The 21,477-nt window shown below is 39.3% G+C and overlaps 1 protein-coding gene across 1 annotated transcript in view; it reads left to right on the plus strand.

The window, feature by feature from the left end:
- LOC118550500 (ceruloplasmin-like) overlaps positions 1-20,631 on the plus strand; it is a 30,126-nt gene extending 9,495 nt beyond the window's left edge. The window contains exons 8-19 of the mRNA XM_036115640.2: positions 118-258; positions 533-744; positions 2,357-2,507; positions 3,128-3,340; positions 5,520-5,727; positions 6,483-6,622; positions 8,743-8,871; positions 10,890-10,996; positions 11,923-12,124; positions 15,392-15,531; positions 19,328-19,490; positions 20,473-20,631. Of these exons, the coding sequence (XP_035971533.1) occupies positions 118-258; positions 533-744; positions 2,357-2,507; positions 3,128-3,340; positions 5,520-5,727; positions 6,483-6,622; positions 8,743-8,871; positions 10,890-10,996; positions 11,923-12,124; positions 15,392-15,531; positions 19,328-19,486 (1,802 nt within the window). The 3' untranslated portion in view covers positions 19,487-19,490; positions 20,473-20,631. The remainder of the gene's footprint in view (positions 1-117; positions 259-532; positions 745-2,356; positions 2,508-3,127; positions 3,341-5,519; positions 5,728-6,482; positions 6,623-8,742; positions 8,872-10,889; positions 10,997-11,922; positions 12,125-15,391; positions 15,532-19,327; positions 19,491-20,472) is intronic.
- Positions 20,632-21,477: the final 846 nt, after the last annotated feature.

The raw sequence follows: 21,477 nt of genomic DNA on the forward strand, positions 1-21,477 counted from the left end.
ATTCCTGGTTCATAGCATTGTCTCTTTAATTTGTTCCTAGAAGAAACTTACTCAGGTAACACACCTGAAAATTGTTTGTGAAAACTGAGGACAATTACTAATTCTGTTGGTCTCTAGGCCCTATTATTAAGGCAGAAGTGGGACAGATCATCAAGATCATTTTTTATAACAAGGCTTCCATGCCACTCAGCATTCAGCCTCATGGACTACGTTACAGAAAGAGTAATGAGGGCTCCTTCTACAAAACACCTGGAGGAAGTAAGTAATGTTTGAGGGAGGCCAAAACAAGCCACACTGCAATATAATGTCAGCTAGAAAATAAATTTCTCCTCAAATCATGATGCAGCCCACTTTTCACATCATAACAGCACTGTGTCCTAATTATGGCCGTGATTCCTTCAGCCGCTTTCAACTGTCACCCGAGGTGCTACAAAGTGAGCACGATACGGTCCTTGCTCTCAGAGATCTAACAGCCTAGACTAGGGTACTTCTGGTCCTAGGACCTATTTTACCAATATTTATTTCTTACTAGGTACTCCTCCACCCTCCTCACATGTAAATCCTGGCAAGATATTTGTCTATACATGGGAAGTTCCAAGATATGTGGGTCCTACCTCCTCAGATCCCAACTGTCTGACCTGGTTATACTATTCCTCAGTAAATATGACAAGAGACATCAACAGTGGCCTCGTAGGGCCTCTCCTCGTGTGCAGAAATGGAAGCCTTGGTAAAGATGGCAAACAGGTGAGTCATGGATCTATGTCCAGATAGGCCTTGGTGAGAGGTTGCCTGAGACAGAACTGCAGAGGCAAAGCAATGTGGCAGTCGGCAGGTTCAATCTCTTCTGTGGGCTGATTTTCTCAATTCTATCCTTTTCTGAACTCCAGACCTGCATCTTCCTCTGCCCAATGAGCACCCACCCTAGCGTGTACCAGACACCTCTATTTCCGCTTGACTGCTTTAACTCTTCATCTCCCTCTGGACAACCACTACCTGCCCCTCTCTCCTTCACTCTGTCTCTTTTGTTAATGACACCACCCAGCCCAGGATTTCCATGAACAACTCCTTTCTCACCTCCAACATTAGTCATCCAACTCCCAATACCACTGCCTTCTTGGGAGGTACCATCCCCTCTTTTTGAACTCCTTTAACCTCCTGACTCCGGGTTCCACTCTCACCCTGCTTCACTGTGCCTCCACACCACTTCTTTTCAAATCCAACTTTAGCATGCTCCATACTCTGCAGTTGGCTGGCTCAGAAGTCAGCACAACAGACCCCTGTCGGCCCCTCCAGATTCATGCCTCCTTCCTTGCCACACTGTGCAGAATCAGCTTGTTAGTCCCTGAGGAAGAAAGGCTCATTCACATCTCTTTGATTTTGCCCTCTGCTCTCTATCGGGGATGGCCTCTCCTCACGGCTTTGCCTGCTAAGAGGGGAGACGTTTTTAAAACTCCGACTGAAAGTTCCTTCCTGCCCTTCAGACGATATTCGCTAACTAAAGTGGTTTCTGTCAGTTACCATAGTTCCTTGTGTATGTTTCCATTGGAGCACTTATCCATGCAATTGTATTTATTGGCCTTTCTGTCCCACTAGACCATAAGTTCCTTGAAACCATACGTGAGGCTTTTTTGTTTGTTTGTTTGTTTGTTTGTTGTTGTTTTGTTAATTTTTTGTGAAAACGACTGACCCTCTCTGGCGTGTAGTAGGTGCTTAATAAATGTCTGAGGGATGAATTTCCCCTGTTCCTCACTCACAAGTGAACTGATATCTAATTTCTTTTTTGCACTTATAATTTATAAGGTAATAAAGCCTAATAAATCTCCCCAAATAAATATATGTATAATTGAATGTATATTTTATCTAAAAATGAGATGATATATTAACAGGTATCCATATAATTCAAGCATTATAAGTCTCATAATTCTTATAGCACATGTAATCTTTCTATTTATCCAAAAATATAAATACGTGTACATATTTAATTTCTTCATAAATGCTAAAAATGCAGACTTTCTAGAATTGAAAACATTTTATTTAACACACTTTCTACAAAGCATCCTATGAAAAGCCACTATAAACATCTATGATCATACAGTTTAGTTTTATGAAGTTCAGTTGTAGGGGTCCCTAGAGTAAGAGCTTTATATGAAAACAACTATAGATAATTCTCCTAACTTCTTAGTTCTGTGATAAATCCATTCACTGGGATTCATGCCTTTATCTGTGCCTGGATTTTCGAGGAGTATACAAAACACTTTGTGTAGGAAATCCTGTATGCAGATCAACTATTTGACTAGACTTTGTACATAGAGCATCTATATTTCATGTCTATTTCTTTTTCTATTCTCATCCACAGAAAGGAAAAGACAAAGAGTTTTACCTGCTTGCCACAATATTTGATGAAAATGAAAGTCATCTCTTAGATGAAAATATCAGAACATTTACCACAAAGCCTGAAAACGTGGATAAAAAGGATCCAGACTTCCAAAAGTCCAACCAGATGTATTGTGAGGGAACATGCAATTTACAAAATAAATGCATTAAGCACTTGTTTAATTTCATTATGTCTAAAGAATTACAGATTAAGAGAGACATACATTTTTCCCCAAGGGTTGGCTAATATATTTCATGTTTCTTTTAAAGATAATTTCTCAACAAAAATATTATCTACTAGGATGATTATGTTAAATTCAACTTACTAAATATTTAACAATGCCTTGTTGGTGCACTATATTGTTTAGCTATTACTAAATGTGAGATAGAAAAGTCATGTATTTTTTTACTGCCAAATTTAGTGACACTGGTGGATGGAGTGTTTATTGAGTTAGGTGGTTGGTTGGTTGGTTGGTTTTTGAAGACTGCAAGTGTAGGGGGAAAGGACTGGTCTAGAGTCTAAAGACTTGGACTTTGATCTTAACTGTTCCAAAAATAAGCTTAACGACACTGGACAAGTAATTGCCTCTTTGGCCTTAGTTTCCTCAAATCTAAAAGGAAGGGGTGAACACAGATAATCTTGAGATTATCTTACATGATTGAGCTGCCTTAGGATTAGTCCTTTGTTGAGTTTGAAGAGATGCCAATTATCAATAAATTAAATATTCTTTTCTTTGTCCCCAATGTCTTGTAGCCATTAATGGATACATGTATGGAAATCTGCCTGGACTGGACATGTGCTTAGGAGACAACGTTTCATGGCACGTTCTCAGTGTGGGATCAGAAAAAGACTTACATGGGATATATTTTTCAGGAAATACCTTCACTTCCTTAGGATCAAGGGACGACACCATAGCTCTGTTTCCCCACACCTCCCAGACACTTTTTATGACACCCGATTCCATAGGTAAGTAGTAGATCTTCTCTTTCACACTGAAATGTGCCCAAATTATGAAAAACAGTGTCTTGACATGCACTGAATATTGTTCGTACAGAAAAAAAGGGAACTTATATAAACAGTGTTTAAAAAGCCTTTCCCCTGCTCCATGTAATTTATAGGAGCAGTAATATATCATTTCCCAGATCACAAAAATCCCCTCCACCCCTCTTGGTTTTCTCTTCCTGGGCTCCAGACTCTAAATCAATCCACACTCCTCAAAAGTGATGAAGATGCTTTGAAGCATTTTAATCTGTTTTCACTCTATTCTCTATCTGTTTGTTTCCCAGACCCACCGGTCTGCTTCCGCCTTCTCTCTACTCCTCTCCTTGCTGGCTTGGCTCTCTAGGGAAATGTTTTCACTTCAGTGAGGTCGATTGCTGCTGTGGCAAATTTTTTTAAATCAGAATACTGTTAGGGGTGTCAGAGGAACCTCCCCTCTGCTCTGAACTTAATACCCTCATTTGTAAAATAGGTATTGCAATAATTTACAATCCGCAAAAAGGAATAGACAAGGAAGGACCAGGTGAGATAGATGCAGCATAGTAAAGTGCCTGGCGTGTGTTAGACGTTCAATAAAATATTAGTTCCTTCGTTTATCCTGCAGATCCACCTTCACCAAAATAAAATAAATAAATAAAATACAAATCCATTCATCTTGGTCAAAAACTACTGGCACCAATCAAATGCTGGCTACACGATAAGCTAGATACTCCATAAATGCCATGGGTTGGTATCTGAACTCTTGGTGATACCATAGATTCATTTGATTACATTTTCTACATGTAAAAATTTTTTATTTTACTTTACAAACAAGCAGAGCCTGAGATTAAGAGCACTCAGAGGGAAACAAGAAAGAAATCTTTTCCAACACTCGTTCTCCTCTCTGCCCTGTGCACTCACTCGGTGGCAGGTGATTTCCTGCCCCTGCCCGCCCCACTTCTTCCTCTCCTTTTCCCTGGAGATGTTTTCCTGGACTTAAAAAAAAAAAAATTGCTTCGTTCTTCATCTCTTTACTTAACGAGATCAGCTGCAGTAAACATGTGGAGACACCTGCTATGAGTCAAACGCTGGGCTATATGGGCATCACTTCATTCTAAACAAATACTTCTTCCCAAATCCTTGAGTCTGAAGGTTTTGTTCCTTGTCAGTCTTCCTGAATCTTACCCTATGCAAAAAGTAACAGCAACAACGGAAACACATACAGAGACAGAAGAAAGTATTGGTGATGATAAAGGTAACTTTGAGAAACAGCGTTGGCATGCGATGAGCATAAAATTACCAAAATCAAAGAAAGACAGCTTGAATTCAGGTGGAATATACTGGTCTGAACCAGGCTGGAGTTTTTTTGCTGTTGTCATTGCTTGGGGATTTGAAAGTGTGAGTCTGATCGCCTTCCACCGCTGCCACTCCGATCCAAGCCCCACCATCTCTCATGGATTACTTCGTAGCATCCTAACAGGTCTCCTTCCTTCCACACTTGCCCACTACCATCTGTTTCCCAAGGGTCCGTGGGACCCAGCCCTCCAACCCACACCAAGCTTGTCTCCTCTCACCCTTGCTCACTCCACTCCAGACACACAGACCTCTGGAATGGTCTGCAGACACACCAAACAGGCCCTCAGCTTAGAGATTTTGCTGCGTGTTTCCTCTGCCTGGATTGCTCTTGCCGCGGATCCATCAGTCACCTCTCATCTTTGTCCAGGTGTCACCCTTCCATCAAGGCCTACCCTGATCATCCTATAAAATATTGCTCATTGCTCCCTGGAACTCCCCCCTGCCCTGCCCCACCCTGCCCAGGATTCTCAATCCTTCCCACACCGGTCTGCCTTTTTTTAATCCATAGCACTTACCAGCTTCCAACATCCATAAATGTTACCTGCTATTTTTATCTCGGCAACACCCACCCACCCTGCCATATAAACCCTTAGGACATGGATTTTTAACTGTTTTGCTCACTGATGTTTCCCAAGTGCCTAGAAATAAGCCTGGCATAAAGAATAAGTATCTGTCAAATTAATGAAAAAAAAAAAACCAAATGGACTATCTTACTGTATTACGTTTGGGGGTTTATATCTTCTAGATGACTTCACAGAGAAAAGAAATCTGAATGCAAAGCTTTATGCATTCTTTTCTTACTCATCTCCAGGAACTTTTGATGTAGTTTGCATGACAACAGAGCACTATCTAGGAGGCATGAAGCATAAATACCACGTGAGGCAGTGTGAGAAGCCAAACCCTGATCAAACACAGTATGAGGAAGAGAAAACCATTTACATCGCTGCTGAGGAAGTTCTGTGGGATTATTCTCCTAGCAGGAAGTGGGAGAAACAACTGCAACATTTACAAGGAGAGAAGTATGGCAATAACTTCCATCTCTAACCGAGAAGGGCTCCTTCTGGAGTCCTCCACCCTTTCTTTTCAGTCTCACACATGCGTGCACGTGTGTGCACATGTGTATTTGTGTGTATGGTGTGCGTGTGCATGATGGGTGTGTGTGCATGGTAAGTGCGAGGCACGTGTGGGCTTAGGATACGTTCCGTTACAAATCACAGTGTATCTGTGTATCTTACCTTCAATTATAAATGACTTCAATTCTTTCTAAATATCTGCATCACTTCTGTGCTTTGTTTCTCGCTTTCTTTTCACTCCTTGCATCCAGTCTTCCTGATGTGTGTTACCATCCAGCCTGGTCACTCCAAGGTGTAATAAACATCACTTCAGCTACATTTAACATGTGGCATCAGTCAGATTTTCCTTTTATCTTCATTTGTCTCTGTCAATCTCTCTTCTTCTGGGAACCTCAAATCGAAGACCTTTGTTTTTCTTTTTGTAAAACTTGATTTCTCTCTCTGATTTTCACTTTTTCTATTTATTCATTTATCAAAACTAAAATTTCATCCAGAAAATATGTTTTAAAGTACAGAATGAATATCCAGCCACTTACCAGTATTAATACTTTTTTTTTAAGAAGAGGTGAAGTGGTGGCCTCTAGACATTAATCAATTGTGTTGTTGCAATAAGGAGTTCTTCCATATGAGAATTTGTCTAATTTAATGGTTAAATTAACTAACCTTGTGGTTTTTTTGGTTTTGTTCTTATTTCCTTAAAGTAAAACAAGCATATATTTGGATAGAATTGGGACGTATCTTGGGTCCAAATACAAGAAAGTCATATACCGTCAGTATGATGATATCACATTCAAGAATCTAACACAAAGAACTGAAGATGAAAAACATCTGGACATACTAGGTATTGATACATGATCAGACTGGTCTTCAGGTTTTTCTTCCTGTCCTCAGCCACCACAGACTGTTGCACACATTGAGGATATTGTTAACCTCCACCTTGACAGAGGAAAGGGCCTATCATGCTAATCCTAATTTGTTTGCCGATAGGCACTTTTACTGGGAAAAGAAAACTGATTCAAGTGTTGTTTCATGGAAATTGAAGGGACCATAGAAAGTTAATGTGGTCAGTTTCAGATTACCTGGCTTCTTAGAACTCAAGAACTCTAGAGAGACTTCAGAAGTAGCATTTAGAGATCATTTCACTGATATTAAAATGAAGCCCAGAAGCCCTACTATAGTGAGAAGGGGGAACTCTTTGTTTAAATTTAAGTGTTTAATTTAAGATTTTATTTATTTATTTTTATTTATTTGAAGAGAGAGATGTAGTGAGAGAGGGAAGACAAGCAGGGGGAGCGGGAGAGGGAGAAGCAGGCTTCCCACTGAGCAGGGAGCCCGACGTTTGGCTCGATCCCAGGACCCTGGGATCATGACCTGAGCCGAAGGCAGACGCTTAACGACCGAGCCACCCAGGCAACCCTAAGTGTTTAATTTAAACACTTAAAGTGTTAATATTTAGTTTCATCTTCTGTCCAAGAGTGAGGAATATTGCAGCCCTTTCTTCTACCCTTGACAGGTCAGCTAGGAAAATTACAAGTCACCCCCAAGCACCTACATGCAACATTTCCCTAAGTCCCACAGCATTTCCAGAGGTCACATGATGTTTTCATATGTCAAATAACATGTCTGTATGTTGCATAATATTTCGAGAAGTCACATGGCATTTCCATATGCTCAAATTTTATTTGGCTCCTGATATCTAAGTGTCTATTGGAGACTATTTTCTTCTTCTTCTTTTTTTAAAGATTTTATTTGTTTATTTGTTTGTTTATTTATTTGAGAGAGAGAGCGTGTGCACGCACATACGTGCACACATTCGTGCAGAGGGAGGAACAGAGGGGGAGGGAGAGGGAGAGAATCTCAAGCAGATTCTGCACTGAGTGAGAAGCCCAACATGGGGCTTGATCTCACAACCCTGAGATCATGACCTGAGCCAAAACCAAGAGTCAGACACCCAGAGTCCCCTGTTAGAGACTATTTTCTGATGTGAGACCCTGAGATTTACATGCTGTTGGAGAAACTCTTACTCTTACTCTTCTTGGCTCCTCATTGACCTCTTGAGCTTGATCCTTTGCGACCCCCAGAAGGAGGTCTGTGCTGTCCAGTTCCCCCTGCTATTGGGCGGGCTCCTATCTTTAGTAACAGCAGGATGTTAGTTTTTGCTAGGATTCTGGCTGAATGCATCAAGATAAATAACACGACATGACCCTCTAGATTCCATTATATTTATACAAAAAAAGAAAAAAAACAACAACCACTTTACAGAACAGGGAAAACAATTCTCTAGTGTTTGGGAAGGTGAAACGGCCATGGGGACAAAGAGAGGATGTCCCGAGCTAGAATCTAATATCCAGTACATATCTTCAGGGCTCTGATTTCAGTAATTATAGTACAAGTTTGAAGAGAATTCTTACTGCTTCTTTCATCTCAAAACCATCCCTGTTTCAGAATTTTTAGAGTCAGTGACATAATCTGCTTCTAAATAGAAAGAAGATTTAAAACAATTTTTTTTTACCTCCAGTTCTTGGCCTGGGATGGAAGGGAGCGTGAATATAATGAAGGGGTCTTCAGTCTTGAGAGAGAGAAAAAAAATCACTGTTGGTCAGTAACAAGGCCTCCAGCTCCTCCTAACTCTCCATTAAGGTGAAGGGGAAAAGGATAAAAGGTTTAAGTGATAAGGTTGGTCAAGAAAGAAAATAAAAGATTTCATTTCTAAATTGTGTGTTTTTGTAGGTATTAACTGATGCTCATCAAAGTAAGTTTTCTAAAGACTTAAATTTTCCAGGCAAAAACCATGTTTCATAAATCATCAATGATCCACTTGTTAAAAGTGTGTTTTATTTGGCTTGCATGTTAAGGAAAAAGGATAAAAATAAGTCGCTGTATAAATACTTAAGAGGACAGATGATTCATAGTTTAAAATAAATAACAATTTCCACACATTTTCCTTTTTATATTCCCTAGGTCCTTTAATATTTCTCACTCCTGGTCAAAAAATCCGAATTATCTTTAAAAATAAAGCCTCAAGACCATATTCGATTCACGCTCATGGAGTGAAAACAAACTATTCCACTGTTGTTCCAACACAGCCAGGTAACTGCTTCAGAAGAGGAAAGAAAGCTTCAAAGCTTTTATGCAGGACTATGTGCTAATGTCCTTTCTTAGGTATAGGTGTAGTTCTAGATGAGAGAGACCAGTGGACTAGTAGGAAGGGTCTAAAGAAGGAGTTGGGGAGCGAGTTCCTTTCACAAGTCTTGAGTTTGCTTCCAGGATGGGTGCCATGAGCAAAACTCCCCCGTGTATACAAGTCTCTTCTAGAACCACCTTCCCTCCCCTCTCTCCACTGTCCGGCTGCCAGGTATTCTTAGGCTATAGTCCATCTCTCCAATTCAAGTGCTAAAGTAGGAATTGAGTATACGATGCAGTGTGTGAAGAAGGGGGCAGGGGAGAGAGTCACTAAGAGGGAGTAATGAACCTCATGTATTAACATTTCTGTGGCATCACCACTGTACAGCATGCCATTCCACATACCTCAGACAAAAACAAATGCTTTTTTAACAAATTTTATTTATTTATTTGAGAGAGAGAGAGCACAAGCAGGGGGAGCAGCAAGCAGAGGGAGAGAGAGACTCAGGCTCTCCGCTGAGCAGGAAGCCCAACGTGGGGCTCGATCCCAGGACCCTGGGATCATGGCCTGAGCTGAAGGCAGACTCTTAACCGACGGAGCCACCCAGGTGCCCCCAAAACAAATGCTTTTTAATATTAATGCCCAGGGAGCAGACCCTGAAATGAAAATTTGTGGGCAGATAGTGCTCTTGGGATCAAAGACAAAGAAACAGAATTGGGCAGGGGGAGAGCTTATGCAGAGATGCAGCCTCAATAGAAATCCCAACCACCCCTAGAAGTTCTGAAGAGTGGGTGGTCCTCAGCTGTCCTGAGTTGGGGTGAGAAAGCTGGGCCTTTCTGTCCCTGCAGCTGTCATTGGATGTAAGCCTGGGTAAGGTGACTCTCTTCCACCAAGGCTGTCTCAGAGGAGGGTAGACAGCCTGTGGAGCAAAATTTCCTTCATTCTCAAAGGGGAACCTGGGAGGGACATCCAGAATCCAGTTGCCTACCAAAACAAGTAGTATCGTGGAAAGAGCCAAATTCAAAAAGGGAAGATGTGTGGGGCAGAGGGAGGAAAGAGAGATTTTGATGGCAGGTGAAATATTCCCTTTTGATTTTAAAAAAGAGACAGTCCTATGGTAGTGCCAACATGATTCTCCTATCCAAGGAGTTTGCAAGTCAGGACTCTGTTCTCAGTAGTCGGAGAAGGATCCCATTGGGTACATTCCACAAACACTGCTGAGTATCTGCTGAACCCAGGCACTGTGTGGTGTGGTGGAAGGGGAGGGCTGGTTCTAAGTAGACTGATTGTTAAAGATTTGGAAGCAGGGAAGTTGGGGATAGCATCAGTTAGTGGAGGGGCTTGGGAAAATTAATTTAAGCCTCTGGAAGTGGGAGATGCAGGATTATACAGCAAGGGGCAGGAGTGGAAGGAGGTGTCCCAAAGAACTTTTCTGAAATAGGCAAGAGTATAGGACTTAGATTCAGTAGGGCTAATGCAAATGCTCTGGGAGCGGGGAAGAGCCCCATGTGATCTATAAATTGGAAGGTTCAGAGCTGGAATTCAAAACAAGTCTGTCGCGTTTCAAAGCCTACATTATCTTCACTACAATAAGTATTTGTTGAACAAATAAATTAGATATGTAACGACTGACATTTTTCAATGGCAAAATCACTATAAGGTTTTGATTCAGTAACCCTGAGAACATGAGAGCCAGCTGTGATAGTTATATCAACTTCACCCTGGGACCCAAGTAATGCCTTATTTGGACCATCTTGTCTAATCCCTAAATTCCCATTTTATGCTCAGGAGGAAACAGAAGGCTCAGAAACTGTAAACACATTGACCAAGACCGCAAAGCTAGGAGCAGTAGAGCCAGAAGTGAAAACCAGGACCATGCTGCCTAATATTTGTATAGCTTTGGGGTTTGCTCGTTATCTGGTTCTCCATAAAAACATGGGCTTTAAAAGATTCTGTTTATATACACTGTATTTGTCTATTTTAGGAGAGATCCAAACATACATTTGGCAGATTCCTGAAAGATCTGGCCCTGCCTCAAAGGACTTTGAGTGCATACCTTGGTTTTACTATTCGACCGTGGATGTGATTAAGGTAAACTTTAAATCAAGTCATCGTTTTCCTCCTATCTCCTCTTAGAAATTATAATGGAAGAAAGAAGGAATTTGTGTTAAAAAAACAATCTTAGTTCTATGTAATCTTTCATTTAAGCAACCTAAATACTGCTCAGCTTTTAATTCTACAGATGTTTGCATTTTCCAAGAGCAAAATCATTGCGTTATGGTTACTTCGATTCACGATACTTTCCAACATGTCACTGTGAATTGGAAAATATAATATCCTCTTGTTTTGTTGGATTTGGATTACAGAAAACAAAGTATGGAGTTAAAAGTCTCTGATGAATGAGAAATAAACACATACAGATGTATATATTTTTTTAAGCCATCAATGCTCGAGTTCAGTTTATTTTCACTTAACAACAACAACAAAAGGCTCATCTGCAGACTTTTAGTTATTTTGGCCTGCTTTCTGCCTAGAACAGGAATCTACACGGACATTCAACCCCAAACCAAAATGAGTATAAACAAACTAAGGCTCTCAGCTGGAAGCGGCTCTGGGAGCAGCGGTATCACATGGCCAAGGATCCCAGACCTTTAGACTTCGCGGCTGGCCAACTCCAAGGCCGAGAAATTCTAATTAAAAACAAAGCTCTTGGTTTTTTTTGGTTGTTGTTGTTGTTTATTTCAAAAATAGAGCTAAATCCACTGAGGAATGTGACTTAAATCCCTCTCAGGAGTTAGTGGTTCTCATCAGACTTCAACTCAAGTGAGTGAGCTGACCGTTTTTCCTTAGTCAAGGATCTAACATGTCGAACATCTTCTTCCTTCCTCTCAGAATCCTAGTAACTACAAACTCAGGATCTGACCTCGCTAGAACTCAACCTTGATTCGACTCGTTTCTCTGGTTGGGGGACATTTTTAGTTTTGGGCACAGTTGACAATCTTGCTTTTCCTCTGCAGGACCTTAACAGTGGACTGGTAGGCCCTTTGATCGTATGTCGCAAAAACACCAAAGCCAGCGTAGTTCACCGTGTGCTCCACTTTATGATTTTTAATGAGAACAAATCCTGGTACTTCGAAGAAAATGTTAACACCTATTCTTCAGATCCGAACAACATAGACAGGAATGATAAACTGTTTGACCTCAGCAACCAAATGCACGGTAATGTCCACTAGCTGCCTCAGCGGCTGGAGCCTGTGGGGTGTCCCACACAAAGGGAGCAGATGAAGGTTCACCCTTGGCCGACTCAGCAGTTTAGAGAAAGCAATCGCATGGGGCTGTGGCATAGATCCCGTGGACCAGGGGCTGATAAACTTTTTCCATAAAGGACCAGAGAGTAAAGAGCGTAGACTTGTAAACCACACAGTCCCTACCGGAGGCTATATTTTACTCTGCCGTGGGGCACAAAGGCAACCACAGACGAGACATAAAGAAATGGAAGTGGCTACGAGCCAATAAAACTTCCTTTATGGACACTGAAGTTTGTATTTCATATAATTTTCACATGTTGGGAAATATTCTTTTTGGTTATTTGGTTTTTTCCAACCACTTGGAAATTTAAAAACCACCCTGTACTCATGGGCCACAGAAGAACAGGAAACGAGAGGGCTGGATCTGGCCTAAGGGCTGTAGACTTAGCAGTGAGGCAAATTCCAACGCTTCTGGAACCATGCAGGTGATGTAAAACCAAGAATACCAGCTATCATTTCTGGAGGGATTTCCTACACACTTGTCTAAGTGTCTTACCTGGATGGACACAGGGAGAGGTGGGGCTTGCGGCAAACCGGAGAGCACATGGCCCCATCCAATCTTCCCACCAAGCAGAACTTTAAAGAACTCCATGCTCATCAACCAAAATTCTTTTGTAGGTGGCTTGTGACTAGGCACGTCCTGCTTTTTTATGTCCCCCTTCCCATCTAGAATCATAGTAATGAGACAATTATTCAAAGAAAAAGCACATAAACAATCTCACTGAATTATAGTCACATTCAGTCAGACTTCTGGTCCCAGTCCTTTCACTGGAGGAAGCTTGGGGACGCGACTAGATGAGGGATCCTTAAGTAAGGCAAACCCAAATGTGATCTTTTTCAACTTCTTCACCCCCCCCCCCAAGATACATATAGTAAATTTGAAATTAATTCAAGGACTGCATCCTTGCTACCCATCATCTTTTAATAAGCCTCGTGGAGGGCACAGAGCACTATACTCGTGCTGAGGAGATACGAAGGCCAGTTAGATGAGGCATCTTCTCTCAAGTTGCTCACAGAACAGGGCCAGCCTATCTCTGCTGACTTGGCGGGGCCGGCGGGGGAGGGGGGGTTGCTGTAACAGAAATACAAACACAGCGCTCTCTCACAGAGAGAGAGAGCACAAGTAGGCAGAGCGGCAGGCAGAGGGTGAGGGAGAAGCAGGCTCTCCGCTGAGCAGGGAGCCCCATGCGGGGCTGGATCCGAGGATGTTGGGATCATGACCTGAGCTGAAAGCAGACACCTAACCAACTGAGCCACCCAGGAGCCCAAGTTGAGTATTTAAAGATGCATGGGAGTCTGTCTAGTAGAAAGGGAGGGGGATGACATTCCATGTAGCCGGAAGAATGTGACCTAAGAAAGAAAGAAAAGAAAAGCCTACAGAATTGTGCAAGACCTTGACTACCCTGTTAAGGATTTAGACTCGATCTAAATTGGGGTTTCTCAAGCTCGCCACTATTCATATTTCAGTCTGGTAACTATTGTGGGGGGCTGTCCTGTGCATCGTAAGATGTTTAGCAGCATCCTTACCCTCCAACCCCCGGGAAGCCAGTAACACCCTCCCCCCAAGTTGTGCAACCTCAAAATGTCTCCAGGCATGGCCAAATGTCCTCTGCAGGACAAAATCCCGTCCAGAACCACTGTGCCGAAGGCACTAAAGGCACCGAACGAGGGAACAGCAGGAAGAGGTGTGTACTGGAGGAACGGCTCTGGCACTCAGCTCGGCCTTTGTGCTCCACTTGTAGTCCTAGCAGCCTCAGCATCACTTGGGAGCTTGTTAGAAATGCGGAATTTCAGGTGAAACAGACCTAGTAAGCCATAATCTGCACGGGAACAAGAGTCTCAGGGCACGTGCACATTAAAGTCTGAGAAGCACGGTCTAAAGCAGAGTCTCTTAGTTTTTTCTATTCTATCCCTCCATCAGCTAAAAGTTAGAACCCAACCTCCCTAGATATATGGTTATAAATTATATATTTGTACCACTGTATTAATGCATTTTTGGCATTTCAAAAGATGAACACAAAATAGAAAAGTAAAAAGGAGGAAATATATATATAATTATATATATAACTATATATAACTATATAATTAAATTAATTAACAATGATTATATAAAATATTTTATTAAAATTTATTTTAAATGTTAATCTTAAATCTCAAATAATATTTAATGTTTATTAAATAATTATTTATATGTAATTATATATAAAATATTAATTATATAATTTATATAATATATAATTTATATAATATATAATTTATATAGTTTATATATAACTATATATAATTTATATAGTTTTTATATATAATCTATATATTATTTATAGTTTTTATATAAATTTATATAATTTATGTATCTATATATTTAAATTTAAATTTAATTTAAATATTATATATTTATATATTGATATTGATATTTTATAGTTTTTATATATAATTTATATAATTTATATAATTTATATATTTATATATTTAAATTTAAATTTAATTTAAATATTATATATTTAAATATTGATATAATTTAAATATTATATATTTATATATTGATATGTTGATATCTTGATAGTTATATGTTAATCTATAATTTCATTATAGATTATTAATTGTTATATATTAATATGCATATGTTATATACGATTAATGATTAAATTATATATTACATATATAATTATATAATTAAATTAATATTTTCTTCCTATTACTCTTTGGAAACCACTCCTATAGAGGATTAGAGAGAGAGGGAAAGACAAAAGGCCCAGACCTCAACTAAAAGGCCATTCTAATCATACCAGTGACAGATCATGAAGGTCTGACTTAGAGCAGTTAAAGAAGAACACACTCAATTTCTAAGCCTCTTGTGACCACTTTAAATATACTTTAAATATATAGACACATTTAAGTATCCATCAATTTAAGTATCCATAGTGGTGAAATATTCTAGTGCAACCCAATTATTTAAAGCAAAGTCAATGCTTCATTTCCTCAGGCAAGAAAAACTCTCTAGAATTAGACTCACCCACATGAATGGATGGCTTGGTCATGTTTAACAGCTTCCTTAGGCTGACTTTAACATCCTCATGGCCTCCGAAAACATCTGTGATACTTTCTATGAGATGTTTTTTTTTAAAACCTACATTATTTTAAATATTTGTTGAATATAATAAATTGTGTCCCTTCACAGCAATTAACGGAAGACTGTTTGGAAATAACCAAGGTCTGACGTTCCACGTTGGGGATGAAGTGAATTGGTATCTGATTGGCATGGGGAGTGAATTTGACCTGCACACAGTTCACTTTCACGGCCACAGCTTTGAATACACGGTAAGAGCCCTGGGCAGCTTTGTTTAATTATTGTTGTGTCTTGTGAAGCAGTTACTGGGGCAGCATGGCAGGATAACAGGACTAGAAAGGAAATGACCCAGCCAGAACTGAAGTTCAATACCTACAATCTATAACATATCAGGTGCATGTAAATAATTATACATTTAGCTCTTTGTGTCCCATGGACACTCAGTAAATGTTTACGAATGAATGAAGTGCACTTCTCACTCTAATATGGTGTTACTTGATAGGTAAATAAGACTTCTATAATCATCTCAAGTTTCACCCTTTCTATCCCAACTTTTTTTTTCAAACACTTAGTAACATAAGAGAAAAACACTTGGAACACTCATACATTTTGCCACATTTTCTTTCTTTCTCTATTTTTCTGAACCCAATTTAAAGTAAATTGCAAACATCATGGTTCTTCACCTCTAAATACTAAATAAAGCCATATGCATCCTCAGACTAAGGAGAATCTCTGCCCCATTGTGATAACATTACTATACCCCCAATGTTAACATTAATTCAGTAATATAATCTATCATATAATCCATTCAAATAGCCCCAGTTGTCCCCAAAATTCTCTTTCTAACCATTTTGTTTTGTTTTGTTTTTAATTCAGGATCTAATTATCTATACATAGCATTTGGTTGTCATTGTCATCTCTCTCCTAAAAAAGAAGGTTGTTTTTTTTTCTCGATCCTTCATGGCATTTCATTTTTGAAGTGTCCAGGTCAGTTGCTTTGTAGAATGCCCCATATTCTGCCTTGGTCTGATAGTTTCCTCATGATCAGATCCATGTCAAACATTCTTGACATGAACAGTACATAGGTGATATTATGTGCTTCCCATGCATCACACCAAGAAGTACATCCTGACAACAGGTGCTGACATTGTTGGGGTTGTTTGATAACTTTATTGAGGTGAGGTCTACAATTTCTCTCCATTTACAAAAGCATCATCTTTCCCTTGTAATTAATAAGCAAGCTGTGAAGTGATTTTTTAAGCATATTTTATTCTCCAACTATATTTCACCTTGTAGTTATAAAAAGGATCCATTGATGATTATTGCCAGAATCAATTTTTACAGTGGGACTTATAAATGGTAGCTTTCTAATTCTATCATTCCTTCAGCATTTGTTATAAAATAAAAATGTGGAATTAGGTGACAATTGGCTTTGTGGTAACTTTTTAAAATAATTATCTTCATCTTTTTCCCTTTTATGTATTCTTAGTCTCTTTATGTCTCTGTCTGAATTGCTTTTCCCCCACCACACCTTCATATTCTTTACCATTGTTGTTTTACTGACCATCTTTGCCTGACCATTTCTCTAATTTATTACAAGTATTTTAAGGTTTATCCTTCCTCTTTTCAGTGTCCAAGTTAGTGTCATTTATTTACTTAAGGAGCATTTTCTTTATCTCTTCATCCTAGTCCCTTATATAAACATTAATGTACAATTGAGCACCAATTATATCTCATGCATTTGACACCTCATTTAGTCCAGACACTTGGCATAATACAGTCCATCTTTTGGCATTGATAAAAGTTTCACATAAAGCCTTCCTGGATTCTAGATGTATTATGTTCATGGCTTCTGTAATGCTCAGAGCCTATCTTAGACAAATTCAATGAGTCTGCATGACTTGTTTTGCACCAAACTTTATCAGTGTGCTGCTTTCTTTTCTGTCCTTTAATGAACACATTTATTCTTCTTTAACTTACTTGTTTTGGCTTAAAAACTATTTTTATTATTCTAGGGAATTTTACATGACAAAGTAGACAGAATAATATAATGAACTCCTTTACCCACCACCCAGGGGCCAAAAATCATGACCTTCCTGTACTTCCCTCTACATTCCTCATATTTTTGAAGGAAAAGCCTTGATACGAGGGTTGTTATTCATAAGTGTTTACATAAGACTTTAAAAATTAGAACAAAAGAGAGAGATTTAAACTCTGGTTATAGTTTCTACCGTACGTTTGATGTTTAGTTCAGATCAGTTCAGTTCAGCAAATGCCTCTGACATTCCTAGAACCATGCCAAGAGTTGTGTGGAAAAGAGAGGAAATCAAAAGAGTTAGCTCTCAGGGACTAGCTCTGCAAAATGATTATATTATAAGGCATCAAATTAAGTGGAATTTGTGGTAACATTTCTATAATGTTAATTAAAGCTAACCTTGATTAAGTACATCTTATGTGCCAAATGCTATGCTTAGTTCTTTGCATGGATTTCTCATTGAGGCTTCCCAGAGATAGGCACTATTTTATCACTGTTTTATAAGGGAACGAAATGAAGGATTAACAAGACAAAGAACTTTCCCATAAACAATAAGGGGTAGAAGTAGGATTTGAACCCCAGCTCTAGAGTCCCTCACTCTTAACCTCTTCACAAAACTGCTCTTTTCAGAGCAATCCTATTAAATTTAAGAAACAAAATGAACAAAGAAAAAAAGAGACAAACAGAAAAACAGACTCTTTTTTTTTAAAAAAGATTTTATTTTATTTATTTATTTGAGAGAGAGAGAGCACAAGGGGGGTAGGGTCAGAGGGAGAAGCAGACTTCCTGCTGAGCAGGGAGCCCAATGCAGGACTTGCTTGACATCTGTCCTCTCCTCAAATTATTCCAGACCCCGTCTTGAGCTGTACTCTTTAACATGCCCCCATCCTCCAAATACCTCCCCTTGCATTATTCAGAGCAATTCATCTCCTTCCTATGCTCTTCCAAATCCATCCTAATCCAGTCAGGCCAGGCCCCAGAGCTTCGTCTTTCAAAATCAAAGTAGCCTGCCGAGGAGGTAGTCTTCTGAACATCTGGTTCTCTGCTTAGGAGAACAAATAGCCCTTAAGGCCCTCAGTCTTCAGTCCCGACCCCAGAAGGCAGATGAGCTCCTCTCCTTCCTGTAACCATGAGTTTTCCTGATTAGCTATATCTCAAGAAATGGTCATCTTCACATCACCAACATCCTTAGTTAGAAAAACTTCAGCTAAAGATGAATGGATAAAGAAGATGTGGTATATATATACAATGGAATATTATGCAGCCATCAAAAAATGAAATCTTGCCATTTGCAATGACGTGGATGGAACTAAAGGGTATTATGCTAAGCGAAATAAGTCAATCAGAGAAAGACAAGTATCATATGATCTCACTGATATGAGGAATTTTAGAAACAAGACAGAGGATCATAGGGGAAGAGAGGGAAAAATGAAACAAGACAAAACCAGAGAGGGAGACAAACCATAAGAGACTCTTAATCTCAGGAAACAAACTGAGGGTTGCTGGACTGGAGGGGGTTTGGGAGGGATGGGGTGGCTGGATGATGGACATTGGGGAGGGTACGTGCTATGGTGAGCACTGTGAATTGTGTAAGACTGAATAATCACAGACCTGTATCCCTGAAACAAATAATTCATTACATGTTAATAAATAAATTTTAAAAAATTAAATTAAATTAAAAAAAAGAAATAATTCAGTTAAAACTTTTGGGATTTGTAAGACCAGATGTTGTCTGAAATCTAGAGCTTTCTTCTGCAGGAGACCCTGACAAAGTATCTAACACCAAGAATGACACAAGATCTCTTTAGAGTGAGATGTTTCTCTGTGGCCCATTCCTGAAATGTTCTCAGGCTTGTTCCTCCTCTAAACCCTCACTTGTACTCAGAGGAGAAGTGCAATGGCACCTAATGCTCTCTAATTGTCGTCTAACAAAGCATATTAGAATTGATAGGATGTATAAATGACTACTACCTTTTTTAAGTTATTTAATGGTGTTTTGTCTCCTTATTGAGGATACGGGACTGTATCGCTCTGACGTTTATGACCTTCCTCCTGGAGTATATCAGACTGTAAAAATGTATGCAAGAGATGTTGGGACCTGGTTATTTCATTGCCATGTTAGTGTTCACATTGAGGGTGGAATGGAGAGCACTTATACTGTAATCGAATGAAAAGGTAAGCCAAATTAATTTGAAGTGATCATATTTAAATAAATTCAATGTTTACATAAGGGTATCTGATCCACTGAACATTTACATGATCCGACACGTGACTCATTCATTCAAAGATTCCTGTTTTGTGGAGTGCCTGGGTGGCTCAGTCAGTTAGGCGTCCGACTCTTGATTTCTGCTCAGGTCATGACCTCAGGGTTGTGAGATCGAGCCCCTCATTGGGCTCTACACTCAGCAGGGAGTCTGCTTGAGATTCTGTCTCTCCCAGTCCCTTTGCCCCTCCCCACCACACTCTCTCTCACTTTCTCTCTCTCCCTAAAAGAAATAAATAAATCTCAAAAAAAACCCAAAGATTACTGTTTTGAGATGACCAAGAAACTCTGGTTTTATCTTCTTTCTCAAACTTAGATAACTGTTTCTGATCTGATAAAAGATACTCTAGAGTTAAATGTGTTATTTCCAGATTCATACAACATATGGATAAGGATTTGAACAATTTATAGAAGATGAAACACAAATGATTACTGAAACTATAAAGATATCTAACCTTGCTAATAATCAAATCACTTAAACATTGCATTTAAATAACAGTCAGATACAGTTGTTGGGTAAGTAAGCCATTGATTTGGCAACAATTTCTTTTTTCAAAGATAATATCGGTAACAGTGTGGTGAGATGGGCATTACATACACTCTGGTGGAAGTATAAAGTGTTTCTACAACTCTTGAAAGAAACTAAATAATGATTACATATTTTTTCATATTCAAGTGACACTTAATTTCTTCTCATTCTTGTCTCCCCTTTCTCCAACACATTTTACTAGCAACTTTAGGATGAAAACAGTATCTTTTTCTCTGAGACTTTCATCACTTCCTTAGTTACTTAGGCTATCCATGAGCTCATTACCCTTTAGTCTCTTGATACGATGATTGTAATATTTTGACTCAGTTACTTCTTAGAACATCATGAAACTTTCTTTTCCGCAGCATAAATATCTTTCTGATATGAGTGTTGACAAGTCCATGAGCAGAGCAAAAGCTGCTGAAGAAGAAACACCAGAGATAAAGGAATCTAGGAGGGCCTGGCTGAAGACTCATGGCAATCTACCAGGAAAACGAGCTTGAAATAAATTTTTTTTTTGTCCATTTTGTGTGCGAGCTGCTTCCTCTTTCTGTAAACGGTGTCACTGGAGTAGAGTCTGTAGTGGTATAACAAGGTTTTCAACACATAGCAAAGGGGGTGAGCAAGAGGAACAAAGAGAGCAGGTACAATCTGAAGTCTAGCTCAGTTAGAAAAAAAAATACACAATCCAAGACTAACCCTGCACCATCAGCAAGCATCAAAAAAAAAAAAAAAATGAAATTCTCATAGCATGGTTGAAAATTTGTATCAGTCTTTTAAATGCAAACCCATGTATTATTATTAGACTGCAGGTTACAGAATGCATAAGTGCCAGTCTTCCAGAACCAAGAATAAGGACTCATGCTCTGACTTTGTATCTAACAATATGAACATTTGGGATGTGTTCTGCTACAGAAAACCCAGCTATGGGGATTACCAATGGTGTTTGTTTCATATTTTTAGTAAGTTAGGAGGCTGCTAGTGTTGGTTCAGCAACTTGATGGTGCAAGGGCCAGTGTCTTTAATGTCCTTGGCCTTTCCCTCATGACTGTTGCCTCATGGTTGCAAGATGGTTGTTGCAACTCCAAATATTGTATACACATTGAAGGCAGAGAAGAAGGAAAAAAGAGTAGCACCAACCACATATTCTCCTTTTATCAGGAAAGTAAAAATCTTCTGAGGAGACCCAGCCAACTTCTTCCTGTGTCTCATTGGTCAAACCCCTCTTATATGCTATTCTTAACTGCAAGGAAGGCTGAGAAAGAGCTTTTGTAGCTTTTGTAGAGGAAATAACAGGGAGAGGGGACTACACATGTCTTGTGCGTTGGCTAACAAACAGCTTATGCCTTAGACAATAAGAATATTTGAAA

The sequence above is a fragment of the Halichoerus grypus genome, chromosome 1, assembly GCF_964656455.1.
Source record: "Halichoerus grypus chromosome 1, mHalGry1.hap1.1, whole genome shotgun sequence".
NCBI lineage: Eukaryota > Metazoa > Chordata > Mammalia > Carnivora > Phocidae > Halichoerus > Halichoerus grypus.